The 20,413-nt window shown below is 36.5% G+C and overlaps 1 protein-coding gene across 1 annotated transcript in view; it reads left to right on the top strand.

The window, feature by feature from the left end:
- The first annotated feature begins 814 nt into the window (after window positions 1-814).
- LOC110443736 overlaps window positions 815-20,413 on the top strand; it is a 64,826-nt gene continuing 45,227 nt past the window's right edge. Inside the window, exons 1-23 of the mRNA XM_021488118.1 lie at window positions 815-904; window positions 2,521-3,084; window positions 3,620-3,658; window positions 3,852-4,406; window positions 5,300-5,326; window positions 5,671-5,790; window positions 6,906-7,025; window positions 7,799-7,837; window positions 8,223-8,340; window positions 9,454-9,596; window positions 10,107-10,221; window positions 11,202-11,341; window positions 11,701-11,829; window positions 12,726-12,761; window positions 13,222-13,336; window positions 14,541-14,788; window positions 15,075-15,189; window positions 15,988-16,271; window positions 16,481-16,598; window positions 17,500-17,645; window positions 18,596-18,710; window positions 18,974-19,167; window positions 19,705-19,819. Of these exons, the coding sequence (XP_021343793.1) occupies window positions 829-904; window positions 2,521-3,084; window positions 3,620-3,658; window positions 3,852-4,406; window positions 5,300-5,326; window positions 5,671-5,790; window positions 6,906-7,025; window positions 7,799-7,837; window positions 8,223-8,340; window positions 9,454-9,596; window positions 10,107-10,221; window positions 11,202-11,341; window positions 11,701-11,829; window positions 12,726-12,761; window positions 13,222-13,336; window positions 14,541-14,788; window positions 15,075-15,189; window positions 15,988-16,271; window positions 16,481-16,598; window positions 17,500-17,645; window positions 18,596-18,710; window positions 18,974-19,167; window positions 19,705-19,819 (3,671 nt within the window). The 5' untranslated portion in view covers window positions 815-828. The remainder of the gene's footprint in view (window positions 905-2,520; window positions 3,085-3,619; window positions 3,659-3,851; window positions 4,407-5,299; window positions 5,327-5,670; window positions 5,791-6,905; window positions 7,026-7,798; window positions 7,838-8,222; window positions 8,341-9,453; window positions 9,597-10,106; window positions 10,222-11,201; window positions 11,342-11,700; window positions 11,830-12,725; window positions 12,762-13,221; window positions 13,337-14,540; window positions 14,789-15,074; window positions 15,190-15,987; window positions 16,272-16,480; window positions 16,599-17,499; window positions 17,646-18,595; window positions 18,711-18,973; window positions 19,168-19,704; window positions 19,820-20,413) is intronic.

Below are 20,413 nucleotides of genomic sequence, written 5' to 3'. Positions count from 1 at the left end.
CTATGTCTTTCCAATACTATTGTGTTCATACTTTATCGTCAAGAACTGTACTGACATTGTCGGGTTTGTTTTTAATACGACACTGAAATTGCAAATACTATAATAAATACAGTAGAATATGAAATGAAACGCATTTACCCATACCCACATTGGTTGGATCAAAATTACAGGGAGATCGGGAATTTTCTATTTAACATGATATGTGACGTTATGAAATTGTTTTTATCAACGAAATAAATCAACTTGCTGGGTTTTGAGGTAGGGTTGGGTATAAGTGGCTGTCCTTTTTCAGACAGTCAAAAGGAAGGTAATATCAGCATATTCATGACCCATTTTAGAGACTGAAATGTTTGGTCTAGTACAAATAATGTGAGAAAAGGATGGAATCGACCTGCTGATACATAACAAGTGTTTGGCAATGCCCCGTAACAGCGATTCCATGAATGGGCCCGTCCTTACCTAATGCGACACCGTCAACTCGGAAACAGCTAGGTCACGCGCCTGTTATCAAAGGGACTGCTATATTAGGAATTAAGTAAAAACTAATGACTAGGCAAACTTTAAATTTAACATCATTTGATGAACTGACATATTTTAAATAACGAGTTATCTAACGGTCCGTCTTAGCCCGGATCCCGGGAGAGGTCTCGATGTGTGCTATATTGGACGATTCCCCGTGGGCGAGTCGTTTCCGCTCTTTGACCCCAAAGGGAACTGCTGCCTTATCTCTCGTTGTCTGTTGGTCGTCCTGGATGTGACGTCACCATCACATTGACTATAACTACACGGTCCCGACTACTCCCGACATTTCGTTTCGTTTCGAGAAGAATGATCCCTAGAGGCGTTCTTCTGTGGGCGTGCGCCGTCCTCTGGACGGCAGCGCCGGGGCATGCACAGCAGCAAGGTTAGTGGTTCGATTCCTGGCGGCTTCCTTAATTCATCAACTGATTCACATGACCGGGATATAGTGCTTAATGTGATTGTTTGATCACGCTCTATATGCCTTAATATCGGATTTGTGAGATGTGTCTATTTTTGGAATCTAAAAAAAATAACAACTCATTCTTTTGAACTGATTACGTTCGGATTCCTATCAGTGATGTAAGCTGGTCCCAGTACTAGTGACATTGAACCGTGTTGAGCATGTTATTTTTTATAGATTCAATGTAACTTCTTATAATTTAATTTAAAAACTCGAGACAATGTAAGATTTAAAATATTTTATTTAAGGCTATATAGTTCCTATTGTGCTTATTTTGTGTCAGATTTCCAAATCCAAATTTTTAAAATGCGTTTACCGTATGTACCATAAAAAATCGATTTCTTTTACATAATAAAACGTTATAACATATATCGATACCGTTATAACTTATCATATTAATTTTAACCTTTGTATCTATGATGATTTTTCGATTATTTACTCATTATTTAATATTAATATTGTATTAAAATTGTCATATTGTCATTTGTATGATTTACACAGTTACTGCTATAATTGGTGTTTTACTGTTAAATGAGATCTTGATAAAAATGAATTATTGAAAATTCTTGAAAACACATGGAACGTTGGCAAATTTAAGAGCGATTTGTTTGTTTGTTTGTTTGTTTGGGTTTAACGTCCTCGATCACAAGTGTTGCAAAGTGTTGAAAAGTGTTTCAATCTTGAATGTCCCTTTAGCAGAGGACTCGGAATATTGTTCAGGGCTCCCAAACATTAGTCTTCTTTTACGACACACAGTTGGGATGTAGCAGGAGTATTCGTTCCCCTATCTGCTTGGTATTTAAGAGCAAATGGCGTCTTTTAATTAAATTTCATTAAATATGAAACCTTAATTGTTTATAATGCTGTAGGTATGCGTGTTGTAGTGTTTCGGTTGAGTTATCTGTACTGTAAGTGCTAGTGTGTGTTAGGTGTACCGTGTTAATGTATTCCCTACAGCTGGTTATCTGGTAGGGATGGTCCTTATCTCTCAGCGCTATACAGGCCTACATTTAAACCATGTCAGTAGTATTACACAAGAACGACCAAAAGTGGATAAATTAGATAATATGTATAATAAAAGAAGTTACATCAAAAATAGTTGCATTCTCAAACTATTGATTTGAAACCACCTATGGCCAGTACCCGTTAAGTTGTTCCATATTATGTGCGCTCCCTGATATATTTCAATATAAACGAAAAGTATTACCGACGTCTGACATTTGAAAATTAGTTTACGTCCTAATTTCTGTAAAAGAATTACATTTCGGCTTTGTAGCGATCACAATAGTCCTATCGTACACAGGGGTCATCGTGCAATCGTGATTCGTCCGGGAAGTTCGTCCGATAGTTCATTTGTTTTAATCAACAACAAAATCGTGTTTTTATTTTTTATTTTTTTTAATTTTTAATTTTATTGGCTTGTTTGGAATGGGAAGATTTTTTAGGGTGTTGGTTAGTATGATAACTATGTGCATTACAAAATATTAGTATACTTGGTTATGCGTTGATGACACTAGAAACTCCATTGTACTTTGCAGGTTGTGTCACGCAGGCCGATGTGACATTCATTCTTGATTCCTCGAACACTGTCGGACAAAATAACTTTGATAAACAGAAAGACTTTGTGAAGCACGTGGTCGGTGGCCTTCAGGTGGACCCTAACAGTGTCCGGGTCAGTACCGTCACCTTCAACGATGTGGTCCATAACCAGTTCTACCTCAACCAGCACAATACGCAGAGTGACGTCATCAACGCGCTCTCGTCTGTGCCGTACACGGGTGGTAGCGCGCACACGGCTGACGCGATACAATACGTATCACGACAATCGTTCAACACGCTGCACGGAGGACGGACAAACGTGCCCCACATCGCCATACTGGTTACGGACGGACCGTCCATCACCCCAGACATCACCAAGTTCGAGGGACAGAACGCCAAGGACAAAGGCATCATTATGTACAGCGTTGGCGTCGGCGGTGGCGTCGACAGGGACGAGCTCACGTCGATCGCTAGCGACCCGAAGTCGCGCTACATGATGACGGCCGAGAACTACGACTCGCTCAACAGCATCTCAAACCTCCTCGCCTCTAAAATCTGTAATGGTGAGACTTCGATTATCGTTTTGTAGTGATTCTCTTTTGCGTCTCGTAATACCAAGAATCATTGCCGTATTCTATCTTAATTTGGATTGTACTGCAATATTCTACTTTCACTTAGTTTTCAAATAATAAAAAAAAAAACATTGTTGTACAATGAATACATGCACTTCTTTAATACATCTCTTATTTCGTTTAATCTACTCAGTCGAAGTAACAGAAAGGTGCTTGATTAACGATTTCAACGCATTTCGAAATTCTGTGCTTTATACATTTGCATTTTTTTTAGATTGTAGTTATTGACATTAGATGGAGTGATTATTCCTTATAATGATAGAAGAGGTCACAATAAGATATTACGTAATGGTGGTGCTGATGAAAGGGCCCCGATACAATGCTCAAGTCTTTAGGTGTTTAGGCTCGCCACTGAATCGTAGTCTTGTGCGCAAACAAATATGATGCGGTCATTTTCAAAGCGAACGCTTGATATTGTTGGTGTCGACATATGCATGGTTTTAATGAGTTGTTGTTTCCTTTACAGAGCTCCCACCAAATCCCAACACAATGCCAGCGCCAAGCAGTAAGTACTCACATATTTTATTCGCAGTATTCAGATAAGAGAACGTACCACGACACCTTTTTAAAACACCTTTTTAACGTTCATATCTGACGTGTTAAAACCGCTATGACAATAAAATCTACGACATTTGGTTGGATTCGATAATATCAATTCTATCTTGCCGTTTTTGACATGTGTCTGCTCTCGTCGACAGGCTGCCTCCAGAATCCTGCTGACGTCGTCTTCATGGTCGACTCCTCCAGTAACGTTGGTAACATCAACTTCATGAAGATGCAGAACTTCATCAAGAACACCGTGGCCGACATGAACATACAGCCCAATGGCGTTCACGTGGGTCTGATGCAGTACAGCAGTTATCCGTCCTCTCAGTTCCCGCTTACACAGTACACAAACCGCGGCGACGTCCTAAAGGCTGTGGAACAACTCTCCTTGATAGGCGGCGGCTCTAACACCGCCGACGCAATCTCCTACACACGTGACCACATGTTCTCCCAGAGCGAGGGTGGACGATCCAACGTACCCAGAATTGCCATTTTGTTGACTGACGGCGACTCCAACGACCAGTCGTCTGCAATCGCTGCTGCCAACAAAGCAAGGGATGCTAGTATCGGGCTTATCTCCGTCGGCGTCGGAAGCCGCGTGAACCAACAGGAACTGGCCGGAATCTCGCCGTCAAACGTCCTTACCGTGAATAGCTTCGACCAGCTGGATTCTATCAAAAACACACTGCTCCAGAAAATGTGCGGAGGTACGTACCGATGTGTGCAGAAGGTCATCTTATATGACTTGACGCGTATCATATTTTCGCAATCACCCTAATATATATGCGAAATCTCGAATATATCCCCCTCCGAAATATCCCGCTGTGCAGTATAATCTGACTACGTCAATTAAAACGGACATCCTGTACAATATACATTTATAACCAGTTTCATTTACAGTGTTACTTAAGAAAACCATTATCTAGAGAATATTTGATAGAGATTATAAAAGTTAGGTTATCTGCTCATTATCTTAATATAGAAAAAGGAAGATATCAAAATATTGAGCGTAGCCTTAGAGTGTGTACTGTATGTAATTTAAATGATGTTGAAGATGAGTTTCATTTTATGTTGAAATGTCCATGTTATTCGGATTTGCTTGTTAAAGTTTCGAAAAAGTACTATGTAAAAAAAACAAGTATGTTTAAAATGATAAATTTATTTAATGTAAATAACACAAAAGAACTTGTCAATTTGGCCAAATAAACCAAATAACTTAATTTGTTACACTCTCCATACTGTTTGTACATTCCTGGTATTGTATTGTATGTATTGCATGTATTGTATTGTATTGTATTGTCTGTAGATATTGTAAATATATCTCACTTTTGAAATCGATGGGTCAAAAGACCCAAGGTAATAAAAAACTTGAACTTGATTACATTATGATCATTACATCAGTGATGATAAATTAATCTTTATCGTACAGTTGAGTACCTAAGCTGCGTTCCTAACTCCTTTCTATTTACTTCATTTATTTATTTCTTAATTCAAATCGCTTTGCTGCTTTTGAGTCCTTTAATGGTGTCATGATATTGTTTTCTTCATAAGTTGAAAATCTACTACGTGTACATATACTGTCGTGTTTGATATATTTCAGTGAAGAGCACCTTCGACTTCAACGCCGGTAAGTCTGATTGTGATGTCATTTGTAATGTATAGTCCTGTATGTATAAATCTGATATTTAAATCGAAGTTCTGTCTCCATTTGTATTATTATCTACTTGTATCACACTGTGTTTACTTCAACAATGTATTATTTATCAAAAGAAAGGACTAAAATTTGAAATTTGCGCAATATAATAAGCTAGTAAACGCTATATCTATTATTCGAACTTCGTATTATGATTTTTTAAAGGGCGTTAGTTTTGTGGAGATAACGCACTTCGTGTTCATCTACTGTAATAAGAATATGATAATGCTATATGTGTATCTACGATTACGTCCAATATCTCGTGACTTATCTTATAGTGAGCACTGGTTCCTGCGCCGATAAACTGGGCAACTGTGCCGCCTACGGACGAACAGTGTGCACCAACTACCAAACATGGGCAAACGCCAACTGCCAGGCCTACTGTGGGATTTGTACATGTAAGTATGAGACGTCTATTTGTCGCTATATGACGTCGTCATTTATCACTAAACTGCTGTGGTATTCCGTGAATATATATAACGCCTGAAGGAAGCTTTCATTCTTTGGTATTTCATTTTGCGTTTAATCATGTAACGTCGTAATAAAGTCATCGGGGTTTCTTTAAAGAACTGTATATTGTGTGTTATGGTGGTGACTTATAATTTAAAAATCTGGTAAATACTCTTTAATATATTTCGAAAAAAATGTCTTTTTTTTTTAATTTTGACGATAAAAAATACTTAAAAGAAAAATAAAGAAAAAAAAAGAAATCTGTGCCTGCTAAGCATCGAACTCCTATGCCATTGTGTACGCTTAAATTTTAAGCGTCAAGCAGAGACAGATCACCCGCGAAATTACGGCTGTGGCTGCTGGTTTGTTTACAAACAGCGTTGTTTCTCTAAAGGGCATTGAACACCGTTAGTATTGTATGAGAGCTTACGAGGGACAGCCAAATTTCAACTAGAACAGTAAGACTATTCGTACTGCGTAAACATTAACGATCTAGGAAGTAGGAACACAGTCTGGTAATCGGCTTTTATTATGATTTTGCCTTTATCGAGATCTTGTTAGGATGATTTAAGCGTAAGCTTACCCATTTCGTCCCCAGAATTAACACTTACATAATATATATGAATTTGTTAAAATACAGTACAATTTACATACTGGAATTAACATAACTGTTTCTTTCTAACAAAGCTGGCCAAGGTGATCTTCTGTACAGTTCTAACTAATTTCAGTTCTAACCAATTTGATGATGAATGATGAGATATACTCAGCCCAGATATACTACAGAAGTTGCAACCAGGCAGTGTTCAAGCTATTGTATAAAGGCTACTGTAAATATTGGAAACGAAGGACTTTCATGATAGAATGATTAATACATATATGGGACCAAACACTGAACAGATGTAACCTCCGGGAGTTTTGGGAACTGATGTGGTTTAACTCGGGGATTGGTTTAGGGTCTTTTCATTGTAAGATTTTGGTTATTGTTTTGCTGCTTGTTTTTGTGCTTGTGTTATCGTTTTGAACTAATTTCTGTATGTCTGATGAGCCAGTATTCCTGTTGTAGACAAGTACCAGCCATCCCTACCCACCTGTACAGATAAAGTGACTAACTGCGCTGCAGTCGGATGTACCAGTCAAGTTCAGTGGGCACGAGACAACTGTAAACTCACCTGTGGATACTGCGGTGAGTAGGTTGAGGATATCTTCTCACCTATAGGATTTCACTTGTCTTTTGGCCTGTGACTAATCGGTGTATAATAATAAGTACAATATGGTTTTTGTATGGATTCTCTGTTTCAAAAAAATGAACAATAAGAAAAAATTGATATAAAATTATGTCACAGTATTTTTGTTACTAATAACATTACTGAATATATTTATATTTTAGTATATTCAAATAAATGATGAAGAAAAATATCAAATGAATTAGTAAAAATAACTATCTGTCAATATTTTTGTTACTTATTACAATGCTGAACACCGGCGATTTAGTGAGTAGTTTGGTGAATGACACCTCACAATTGTTTTTAATGTAAATATGAGAATTGAAATGCATATCCTTAATATTTATACTTACAAACATATTCTTCATGAGGCGCCATGGGGGATTGGTTTTATACCATCATAAATGTTAAAAAATATGTATTTCTATCCCTAAACATTTCTGCATATTATAATAGAAAATTAGTTTGAGCAATGTGACTGTATGATTGATACTAGGTATGCAGAATTATAAATAAGTTATTTATCTGAATAACATGTAAACATAATTATTAATATGTAACCTTTTGTCTTACAGCTAATATGTGAAATGTTGCACACATGGACATAAAATACGTATATAATATATGTGACAAACAAGTTAGACCTTTTAACATGTACAGATAAAAAAGAATGTGTATATATATAAATATTATAACACAATTTATAAAATGTTTTGATGATTGTCTTTCTCAGGAGTTGGATCAAGCAGCAGCAGCAGTGCTATAGGTTTCTGTAAGTAAAGTTTATCTGGCGTTAATTTACCAAAGTATCATTTAAAAGTATGTAGAACGCTTTTGTGATTGTATGTAATTCTCTTTATGGGATGTCTGTCTTTATTTAACTTAACAAAAGGAATTTGACTTGTCCTGGTGGTAAGAACAGGTATACAATTAAACCCAAATATCTAAATGTTTTTCTTGTCTCACTTAAGTGATGTACACAGATTTAGACATGTTTATCACAATTACTGAGTTTGTGTGAAAATTATTATAAAGCAATAATAAAGTAAAATTTACATATTACAGTGTAGCAAAAATGACTTCTTTCTATGTTGATGAGTATAGGCAAACGTCACAATCCAGGTTTTTTCATTTTGTAAAATTGTTTGACCTTGCAGATGGCCGCTGTGCATACAAGGGACAGACCTACTCTACAGGAGAAAAGTGGACAGATGGCTGTGACTATGAATGTGTTTGTCAGGATGGAAACTCGGGCAAATATAACTGCTATAACAGGTAATTTGGCGGCTGTTTGTTACCGTGTTCACTGTTACAATGATTCAAAATAACTCAGTAGTATTACAGCAAAACATCGGAATTTACACAAAAGTCTCCATTCACAATTTCAAGGTAACTTTATATTTAGTACATAATGTTACTTTTATGCTATGCAGTATTTCCCAAACTCTAGACAGACCCTATACCTACTGAGCTACCTGGTCGATTGCCGGTGACCAGGTAGCTCAATACCTGGTCGATTGCCGGTGACCAGGTAGCTCAATACCTTGTCGATTGCCGGTGGCCAGGTAGCTCAATACCTGGTCGATTGCCGGTGGCCAGGTAGCTCAATACCTGGTCGATTGGCGGCGACCAGGGAGCTCAACACCTGGTCAATTGGCAGCGACCAGGTAGCGCAATACCTTGTCGATTGCCGGTGACCAGGTAGCTCAATACCTGGTCGATTGCCGGTGATCAGGTAGCTCAATACCTGGTCGATTGGCGGTGACCAGGTAGCTCATGATCAATACCTAGTCGATTGCTGGTGACCAGGTAGCTCAATACCTGGTCAATTGGCGGTGACCAGGTAGCTCAGTTGGTATCTTTACAGGTGTAAGCAATTAGAAACTGTAGTGAAATGGAAAATCCAGTTTTGCTACAACTGTAACAATGTATAAGTCAAATATGAATTTTAGAATGGTCGATGTAAACAATTACAATAATGAAACCTAGCAATTATTTATTAATAAAGTGATGTGATCCAGATCTCATAGTTATAAGGGACTAGATGGTGGAGATTTTTTTTAAAAACAAATGTATAATGATTTAACCAAGGGTTAGAGTATGCAAGTTAAACTGTTTGTAATCAAACAGGCAACAAAAGATAAGATTACTTGTGTCATCTGATATACTAGCAGTAGGAGAAGGGAGGGTGACATTGGTGCCCTAAGTCTGAGGTGTACTGTTTTAGGTGCCCATGTACTTTAAAAGTTAAAGAAGCAGTGTGATAATGTAGGGTTGATGCCCTAGAGTGTACTGTTTTGGTGCCCTAAGTCTGGAGTGTACTGTTTTAGTTGTTCTGGGTCTGGAGTTTACTGTTTTGGTGCCCTAAGTTTGAAGTTTACTTTTTAGGTGCCCAGTGTACTATGACCTGCCCGCCCTTTGTACTTTGGTGAGGAAGCCTGGAGAGTGCTGTCTTCAACCCACCTGTAACTTCGCCTCCAATGTCCAGACTTTCGAACAGAACAGTGCTGGAGTGACATCCGAGGGATACAGTATGTAATCTGTATCTTTACTATGCAACTGATAGACAACAGGAGTAAGCCTGCAACTGTAGGAATTTTTGTAGAAATGTATAGGACCATAAGGTGTTGATATGCAATTAAAGAAAAAAAAAGATTAATGCCAATAAGTTTTTTGAGTGCCAGACAGCTTGATAGTAGTTGCAGCTTTTCAAAATTTGCTGATTCCGATCATACAATGTCAAGGACTTGAAAAGTCAGCTTTATATGATGTCTTAAGATGACAAATCTTTGTATAATGCTTAAGTTCATAGATGGGGAAGAATCCAATATCAAACTTATTTCTGACTTAAATGTAGTCAATTACCTTTAGTCATATGACCAATAGAAAAAGTACTTACAGGTTATAAAAGGTTTTGCTTCGTAAGGTAGTTGATTATCATTGGTTACCAAATGAACAGGGTTTAGCCTGCTTTGATTACACAATAAAATGGATAAAACGGAATAGAACATGGTACCAAGTCTTGAGATTTTGTTTTGCAGGGGTGTGTGAATACAAGGGAAAGCAGTACTTCCAGCGTCAGACCTGGAAGGATGGATGTGACTACCAGTGTACTTGTATGGATTCCTCTACCGGTCATTACAGATGTGAACAACTGTACGTACATGTCTTGTTTATGTCACCCCTGGTAAAATACTAGCCGCTTCCTTTCGACTCGGCTAGAGAAAATTTCTCTTTAGCTCAGTTGGTAGAGCGTCAAACTAGTAAGCCAGAGGTCCCGGGTTTGACCCCTGACGGAGGCATTGAAAACATAATGACCTCTATTAAACTTACAAACACTTTAACATTTCAAATTAACAGAGATGGGATTTTCAGGCAGAAACTTACCGTTTGGTATTCTTTTAGGAAGAATTTTATGTTGTGTTTCAAAAACACATTTTTTCTTTCTGGAATTATCAATGAAGTCCTTGTTCCTCAAACAAACAGAATGATCAGCATTTACTGTAAGCCTAAATCATTGTGATTAATGAGTTTCGATATTTGATATGATGTGAACTGCTTTGAGATGACTACAGACTAGGTTGTGATAAAGCGGTCTATAAGAAACCTCAAATTATTATTATTATATAATCTAATAGACATCAGTATTTATTTGGACATAGTGCCAAAAGAAAGTATTTTACAACAAACCTATTATTACTATGCTTCATTTGAAAGTGTATTGAAGACATGGCAGATATTTCAAATTTGCACTTGCATCAAGGGTCCATGTGTTGATGCTGTGTATGACTGTTTTCAGTTTTATTAGAATCATGGAAAGTGGGTAAAACCTGCCTGAAAATGTAATTAATGATTTGAAGAAGCCTTTGAGACAAGGTTAATTTTTACCATTTGGAAAATTATTTCTTAAATGTCTCACAGTATATAGAATGTATTTGTTATGATTTCTGAACTTATTTGACTCAATCTATCTCTCTTTCACAACTCCAACCTCATTTTAAAATGGTTAAAAAAGAAATCCAAGAACTACAAATTGATTTGATGTTGCCTACAATGTCTTGCAATTATATGATATTGCCCAAAACAGACCCTTCATCCCTATCCACATTTACCCTCCATTATCCAATTGTTGACAGGTGCCCCTCCTACAACGCCCTGCCCGCTTACTGTAACCTGGTCCAGACACCTGGCCAGTGCTGTCAGCAGCCTGTGTGTGAATTCAGCCAGCAGCATGGAAGCTTCAATGGAGAGGGTTTTATCAGTGGACAGGGAGCCGGTATGTCTTGTACACTTTCATAAAATTGCAATTTTCATGCTTCCGTTCATAAGATCTTTGTTGGGAATATTAATAAGCTCATATAGTTAAATAAATGCTATTGTTAAAACCAAATTACTCCAGAAAGTAATGAAAAGTATATTCTGACTGAAATATATATACATATATGCAAATTATGCCAAACCAAATTATATCTACGTGTAACTGTATGTTATATATGTTATATCCAAAAGTATTTTTACTTTTCTTTGGAAATAATGCATGGTAACTGAAATACAATCCAGTAATAGGAAACATGTTGTTTTATATAATCTCATAGATGTCGAGAGAATAAGAATATTGGTTTTCTTTTGTTACAGGTGCCACCTATACACCACCTGAAGCCTGTAGAGATACCCTGACTAACTGTCAGCAGTATGACAAAAACTCATGCACAGCCTACCCACAATGGGCTCAGACTAACTGTAAACTCACCTGTGGTCTATGTAGTAAGTAGATACCGTAGTATTACAGTAAACTCACCTGTGGTCTATATAGTAAGGAGATACCGTAGAATTACAGTTAACTCACCTGTGGTCTATGTAGTAAGTAGATTCCGTAGTATTACATTTAACACACCTGTGGTCTATGTAGTAAGTAGATCCCGTAGTATTACAGTTAACACACCTGTGGTCTATGTAGGAAGTAGATACCGTAGTATAACAGTAAACTAACCTGTGGTCTAAGTAGTAAGTAGAAACCGTAGTATTACAGTTAACACACCTGTGGTCTATGTATTAAGTAGATACCGTAGTATTACAGTTAACACACCTGCGGCCTATGTAGTAAGTAGATACCGCAGTATTACAGTAAACTCACCTGTGGTCTATGTATTAAGTAGATACCGTAGTATTACAGTTAACTCACCTGTGGTCTATATAGTAAGTAGATACCATAATATTACAGTTAACTCACCTGTGGTCTATGTAGTAAGTAGATACTGTAATCTATCTATCTCATGAATTTAGGTATCAGAATATGTTTGAATCAGAATTGCAGAAATATTTTATTTTTCAATAATGGATTTTACATGATTAATTGTAAATTGGAACCTGGTCAATCAAGACCTTGGTAATCTGGAAAACTTTCTTAACAAGTGCAAGCAATTAAGGATTGTCCTTAAATGAAACGTTAATTTTGTTTTGATGCAATTTAGGCAGAAGTTCTTAACATTTTCTTTTTTATGATTTTTTTTATAATATCCACATCTCTTAAATAAATGTTAGTTATATATTTTGTATAAATATATGTAAATATGTATTAATATTGCTTGTTTTAGGAATGATAAACTTATTTTGATCATGACTAAAGATTTGAAAACTAATTATTTTTTCTTAATTTTCAGGTACAACCAACCAACTGACAGCTGCCGGAGCAGGAGGTAAGAATGAAGATTCACTGAGAATATAAAACAAAACGCTTGCAAAACATGTTTACATAGAATTAATTTCTGAAAATTTGATTTAATTTCAGTATTAAAAATATTCATAAAAAGCATATCTGCTGAAAACATAATTTCAAAATTCCTCTTTGTTGCACTCTTTAACTTTTAAAATGTAGCTGTTTGAAATTTGAAAGAGAAAAAGTACAAATGAAATAGTTTTGTTTACAATAAGAAAAATTATCAAAATTTTGACATGTTAATGATAAAGAGAAATTATGGTGGTAAATTTGTTGTATTTACAATATTAAAAGGAAATGATGAAAATTATGACAGTAAATTTTGTTTCCAATTTAAAATGGATCATAAAGTAAAAACGTTGTTTACCATGATTAAATTTTGAAGGTAATTCTTTTGTTGACTATAAACCAATAATAATGGTAAATTTGACATGTTTTAGATCACTGTGTGTACCAGGGTAAATCTTACAACCAGAGTGAGAGCTGGAGCCCCACATGTTCCCTCAAGTGTACCTGTGAGGCAGCCAAGTATGGCTACTACAGATGTGTGTCACAGTAAGTTTCTTTATATACATCAGAGCATCTTCACCAAACGTTCCATTCTCGATACACATTTCTTCTCCGCAACCTAGAATATGTCATGACAAAACATAATGATGGCTCTCTATGCAACACCTTGTGGATGAAACAAGTAGACTAGTCCTGTTCTAGATGAAGAACAAAGGAATCATTCAGCAGCGTAACGGTAAAATTAGCAGGCTTTAAAGTGTGGTGTAGCTCCTCTGTAAGGGTTCAACGGACAGGATTCAGCCTAGTGATTGGTCAGGGTTTTATATACCTCGAACCAAACAAATAGCTGTCTTTGAGCTTTTGATTTTGTCATGACATATTCTAAGGGTACATAGAAGATATGTGTTTCAAGAGCGGAGCCCTTGGATTTTGAGTATGGGACAACACATATAACTTGGTATTTTTCCATACTAATTTTGATTAATGTCAAAATGTAAGCATTAGCTTTTACCATGTCACTGGATATACAACTATTAACTGGTACTTGTCATACGATCTTCCACTACTGGTTGGTAGTTGTCATGCATTCACCATTCCTGGCTGATAGATGTCATGGAATCTACCACTACTGGTTGGTAGTTGTCATGCATTCACTATTCCTGTCTGATAGATGTCATGGAATCTACCACTACTGTTTGGTAGTTGTCATGGATTCTACCACTACTGTTTGATAGTTGTCATGGATTCTACCACTACTGGTTGGTAGTTGTCATTTCTACCACTACTATTTGGTAGTTGTCATTTCTACCACTACTATTTGGTAGTTGTCATGTAATCTACCACTACTGGTTGGTAGTTGTCATGTAATCTACCACTACTGGTTGGTAGTTGTCATGTAATCTACCACTACTGTTTGGTAGTTGTCATGGAATCTACCACTACTGGTTGGTAGTTGTCATGTAATCTACCACTACTGGTTGGTAGTTGTCATGTAATCTACCACTACTGGTTGGTAGTTGTCATGGAATCTTCCACTACTGGTTGGTAGTTGTCATGCAATTTACCATTTGTGGCTGGTAGTGGTCAACGAATCTACCATTACTAGCTGTAGATGTCATGCAATTTACCACTACTTGCTGTTAATTATGGAATCTTTCATTTTTAATGGGTAATTCTCTTATTCACAGCGAATAATAGATGGAAAGTTTTGAGATTACAGATTAAATTTAACAAATGGTTATCTTTATAGGTGCCCAACGTATAACAACTTACCTAGTGGCTGTAATGTACGCAAGCCTGTGGGTTACTGCTGTGATGTAGTCGAGTGCCAGACAGGCTCAGCATTCTCCTCTTCACAAAACATCCACTCCATTGGAAATGGTGGTGGTTTCCATATCATCAACCCTGCCCAAGGACTGTACCCTGCCCCCACTGCATACTCTGGAGGTCCCATCTCTGTAGGGGCTGGAGGCACTGGATTCCAACCTAACGCTATCAGTAAGTTATTTCCAGAGGTCCTGGTTTCTATCAACTAATGAGAATTGATCCAGTTATACTGTAAACCATTGCCAAATAACAACAGATGACAATTACGTGCTTTGGTACATCGTGAACTTGTGACTTTCATTGACAAACCATTGAAATGTTGTCAAGTTACCTACACTTAAGCTTCTAAATGTGTTCATGGTTGTTAAAAAAGACTAATTTGTATACTACAAAGTTAGTTTATTAACTACAAGGAATCGGCATACAGGCATCTGTAGTTAATTTTTCTCTCTTGTAGATGGCTGTCTATTTAATGGCCAAGTTTACTACCAGAACCAGCCGTTTGACGATGGCTGCACACGGTCATGTGTGTGTCTCAACGCTACCAGTGGACAGTACTCCTGTCGGGATAAGTAAGATACCATTTCTATTCCAACCAGGACCTTTGAAATATACAGGGGTGTAAAATTCCACTAGCTCAATACATACAACTGTAAGATGTTATGTTTCAATACCCAGGGCTGTTAGATGTTGTGTTTCAATACCCAGGGCTGTTAGATGATATGCTGGTTATACATTTCAGGATTTTATATGAAAATATAGGTTGTGCTTGTAAAACTTTTCAACATCAACCTGTAGGCTAGTATTCAAAATGTGAAATTCTACACCCCTGAATAGAGTTATCTCTCTTTACCACAAATGTTCAGTATATTACTGTGACATGACATGAGATGTAAGAGTTGCGCTCTGTTATACATTGTATTCCTTGAGGCTTGTAGACGAAAGGACAGACATATTGATTTTAATAAGAGGAAAATAATTGTAAGCCATTCGTCTTGCTACTTTAAATTTAATAATCCTGACCCTGTTGTATCAAACTTGGGTCAATATTACATGAAGGCAAAACTGAAATCAGTGACATTTTCATGATTATTGAATCCAAAAACAAAACATGTCAAAGTATTTCAAATGTTTAGTGTCCTATTAAAACATGAAATTACTAATATGTTTCTGCAGAGATGATAAAAATATTTAACTTGAAAATGTTTACAGGATATTTATTGTGTATTAAATGTGTTGTGAGGCTCATGAAACATGATACTTGAGTCCGGAGCTACATTGACCTGAGAGGAAGTTGTCTTGTGTAGGTGATCCATTTCATAGATACATATATACTGTATGTAATGACTTGAATATTTGACCCTTGACAGGTGCCCAGTGTACCAGAACATGCCAGCCTCATGTGTCCAGGTAACCGATCCTAACGACCCATGTTGTACACGCCCCAAGTGTAACCCAGACCCAGTCACCGGCCAAATGCCAAACCCGATACCAGTTTTCCAGCCTGGTATCACTGCCATCGGCCAAGTGCAGCCCCCTGTCCCAGGGTCTGGCAGCAACTCATTCCAGCTACCATACTCTGGATATGTTATTCTTAGTCAGACAGGATTTGTACCACCACCACCAACAGTTCCCGCAGGAATATCAAAACAAGGTCAGCTTAAATCTCAATAATGCCTGTCTTATTTTATCTTTGAGGGCTTTACAAACAGTTTCTGATGAAATTTATTTTCAGAAATATATTCATTTTTTCTGGAGAAGGTATTTTGGGTATTAATTATAATTAGTTTGAATCCCATCTATGTTACCTGTCTATGTTGGTATAATATTTCCTGATGTTTACCTGACAACTTGCCTCCCCAGGTTATTGCGTGTCTAAATCTGGTCAACATTATTCCCCTGGAGAATCTTGGGAGGAGGGATGTGAGTACAACTGTATCTGTGATAATGGTCTCACCGGCCACTACACCTGTGTAGAGAAGTAAGCCATTTTATTTTTTATTTTTTTATCATAATTTTACGGTAAACTCATAAAATGTGTTTAGGTTGTGCCAAGTAATTAAAATGCAAAACAGTTTTTTCTGTGACTGGTATATTATTTAGTGATTGTGGTATATTCTTCAGTGGCTGTGTTATATTCTTCACTGACTAGTCTATACTTTAGTGACTATGGTATATTCTTTAGTTACTGTGGCATATTCTTCATTGACTGGTATATATTCTTTAGTGATTATGGCATATTCTTCAGTGACTGGCATATTCTTCACTGACTGGTATATATTCTTTAGTGATTATGGCATATTCTTCAGTGACTGTGGCATATTCTTCACTGACTGGTATATATTCTTCACTGACTTATATTCTTTAGTGACTATGGTATATTTTTCATTGACTGGCATATTCTTCACTGACTGGTCTATTCTTTAGTGATTATGGCATATTCTTCACTGACTGGTATATTCTTCACTGACTGGTATATTCTTTAGTGACTATGATATTTCTTCAGTGACTCTGGTATATTCTTCAGTGACTGGCATATTCTTCACTGACTGGTATATTCTTAAGTGATTATGATATATTCTTCAGTGATAATGACATCCTTTATCTAGTCAAAGCAGATAATTCAAAATCTCTTAATGTTGCAAAATTATTCAAGATATAATTTTATATAGGCGAAAGCAGGGTGGCACTTTTAAGTGATGCTATAAGATAGTAATGGTTGGATTTAAACTAAATGATAAACATAATTATGTACAATGGGCTCCAGGAAAAAATATTATTGGTTTGTTTAGGGGTTACAAAAAAAAAATATATATAAGTAATTATTTTGAAAAAAAAATGGTCAAATTTCTCTTGTTGATAAACTATGGTGCTATTTTCAGGTGCTACAAATATGAATATGTGCCCAACCCCTACTGTCAATTTATCCAAGACCCCATGAACCCCTGCTGTGTTGTGCCTCGGTGCTACGCTGTCCCTCATGGAGTAGAATTCACTGGCCTGAGGACCACACCACTCACCAAATCGAGTAAGTTCTTTACACACAGTCGGTGCCATCGCCTATTGTATACTTAGGTCTTAATTTGATCACTTAGATTGGACCATTTTTACTGTGCGTATGACTGCATGTTCTTATATGCAATAAGTAAGTGCTATCTGTTAATTATAAGTTGGTTAAAGTTAATGGTATGGTTTATTACTTACTTTTATTCTTTATTAACATGTTAAAAGAATTCTTAACTCATATTTATCAGGGTAATGTCCAATTTGGTTTCTGAAACTGAACAACAATAGCAGACAAACTGATATTGAAGACAGAATAATGTCATGTAAGCATATTCATAAAATCACATAAAAAAAATTTGAGTAATTTGATGATCTGATCAGTGCATAACAACCAATGTGTTCCATCCATAAGGAGTTCGGAGAAATAATGCAATACGTCAGTAACAGTACAAAAAGTGGAATGTTGTGTTGCATGGCCTGACAAATGGCTGCATCATAGTACTGTATGCCATGACTTTTTTGCCCAGTCAAACTTTTGCTCTTTCCTTGTGAAATCCATGGAAGCCCAGTATTAATTTTGCCCATCACATTTGATTACTATGTATATAAAACAGTGTTTACTAATGTTCGCTGTAATGATGATTTCGCCCCTCATTCATAACAGAGTGCAAAATAAGGCAAAAAATTTACCTGCAGCAAAAATTCCTGGTATACAATATTAAGGTTCATTTGGTATTTTTTATGATTTGTTTTAACCTCTGAAATCTGCACATTTTGTTACAATATCTGAAATAGCACAATCTACTGAACAAGGAACTTACAGCAGTGCTTGCTTTTACCAAGATATATACATATTTTCAGGTTCAATCATTAGGAAAGTAGATTGCTTTGCCAATTTAATTCAGATGCTCAAAAATAAGTTGCTAATTGAGATTTCCAGTGTGCAGATTTGTGTTATTGTGTGTGTTTTAGACGTGTGTAACTATGAAGGGGAGACGTATCAGCAAGGACAAACCTGGTATGATGGCTGTAGTTACAAGTGTACCTGTGAGGATGCTGTCAATGGCATCTATCGCTGTACTAGCAGGTCAGTGTTTCTCTAGCATCGTAGCTCAGGTAAACACTGGCAATAGTCAAAAGTCACAATACATAGCCATGAAAACAACACTGAAAATAACATTTTCGTTTTTTTGTTTTTGTTTTTTAACCATAATATGGATTTTTTTTTTAAATATGGGTAACTCGACTTAAAGCAAAATGCAAAATGTTGGATTTGTTTCTTTTTGTGATTAACTAATTCAATTTGTTGTCACTGTAGGTACATTTCTTTAACTTTCACTTTCACTGCAGGTGCCCCGATTATCTTGACCCTCCTGCTGGCTGCACACTGATATCAGACCCCCGTGACCCAACCTGCTGTAGGATGCCCAAATGTAATCCCCCTGGCAACATAAACAACATCACTGGCAATGGCCAGGTCATTCCCAACCCCATCCCACCAGCATCCTACTACGGCAAGGTCACAGGAGAAGGCAAAGTCCCAGGTATAGACAATCGCTTGATTCGATTGTTATGGTGGTTTATGCCAGAATTATACGTTCATGTTTAATACCAACGTGCTAAATAAGAAATCAAACTCATCAATAAGTCATATTTGGCATGGAATTATCTTATAAACTTTTGGCAATTTGTTGATATGAGTTTTATCGTAGATACAAGTTGAAAATCTCGGCTTAAACATCAATGTTCAATACAGACTATGTATAACAGTTGACTACAGGCAATACAGCCACTGAGTGCATGTAATCAAGAATTATTGAATACAGATCTTGCTGTATTGTTGACAACGAACCATATCATTGCATTATTGAATACAGAATATCCTGATTTAATCAATAATTGTTGAATACAGATCTTGCTGTATTGATGAATACGAACCATATCATTGCATTATTGAATACAGAATATCCTGATTTAAGCAAAAATTGTTGAATACAGATCTTGCTGTAGTGTTGAATACAGACCATACCAATGTACTGTTTGTTGAAGACAGGTTTTACAGATATTTTGTCTCTCTGCAGGCTACTGTATCTACAAGGGAACCCAGTACGCTAAAGGTCAGATCTGGGAGGATGGATGTGATTTGACTTGTGAATGTAAGGACTCCGAGACTGGAGTCTACCAATGTACAGACAGGTGAAAATGTTCTCCTACAAATAAACAGTTTTGTTGAAATGAAAGTACATTAAGATAATCTTGAGTTGAAGTACGATTACACAGCATCCTATATATAGGCTTATTTTATGTTTACCACATTGTATTTAAAATTATATTGATTTGGATATGGAGGCAGCAATGCCTGCGTCCACTAATATCCTATTTTATCTTATTAAATCCTTTTTAAATGTTGTTCAATGTTCCTTTTAATGATCATTTCCTCTAAAACCTGTTTTTTGTTATTTTATTATTCTATTTGGTAAAACCTTTACAATTTCCTTTTCCCATAATAAGTGAAATAGTCATGATGGGAAGTTTAAGGCACTTGTATTTATATATAATGCGTGTTGGGTTATAATTCAGGTCGACATATCATTACCTTGTATTCAATAAGTTTTGATATTTGATAGGTGGTATGGCCGCTGAAATAGTACCTTTAACTTTTCCCATAGGATTGATTCTGGAACAGTCAAAAACAGATAATAAATAAAATATATTCAAGACTTCTCATAATTTTAACAGAAGCCATAACATTCCTGCTGTTAGTACCTGCCCTTGAAACTGGTAGATATA

This window comes from Mizuhopecten yessoensis, unplaced genomic scaffold (assembly GCF_002113885.1).
Source record: "Mizuhopecten yessoensis strain PY_sf001 unplaced genomic scaffold, ASM211388v2 scaffold716359, whole genome shotgun sequence".
Taxonomy (NCBI): domain Eukaryota; kingdom Metazoa; phylum Mollusca; class Bivalvia; order Pectinida; family Pectinidae; genus Mizuhopecten; species Mizuhopecten yessoensis.
Note: the sequence above shows the minus strand (reverse complement) of the source record. Positions and strands in the feature narration are given on the sequence as shown.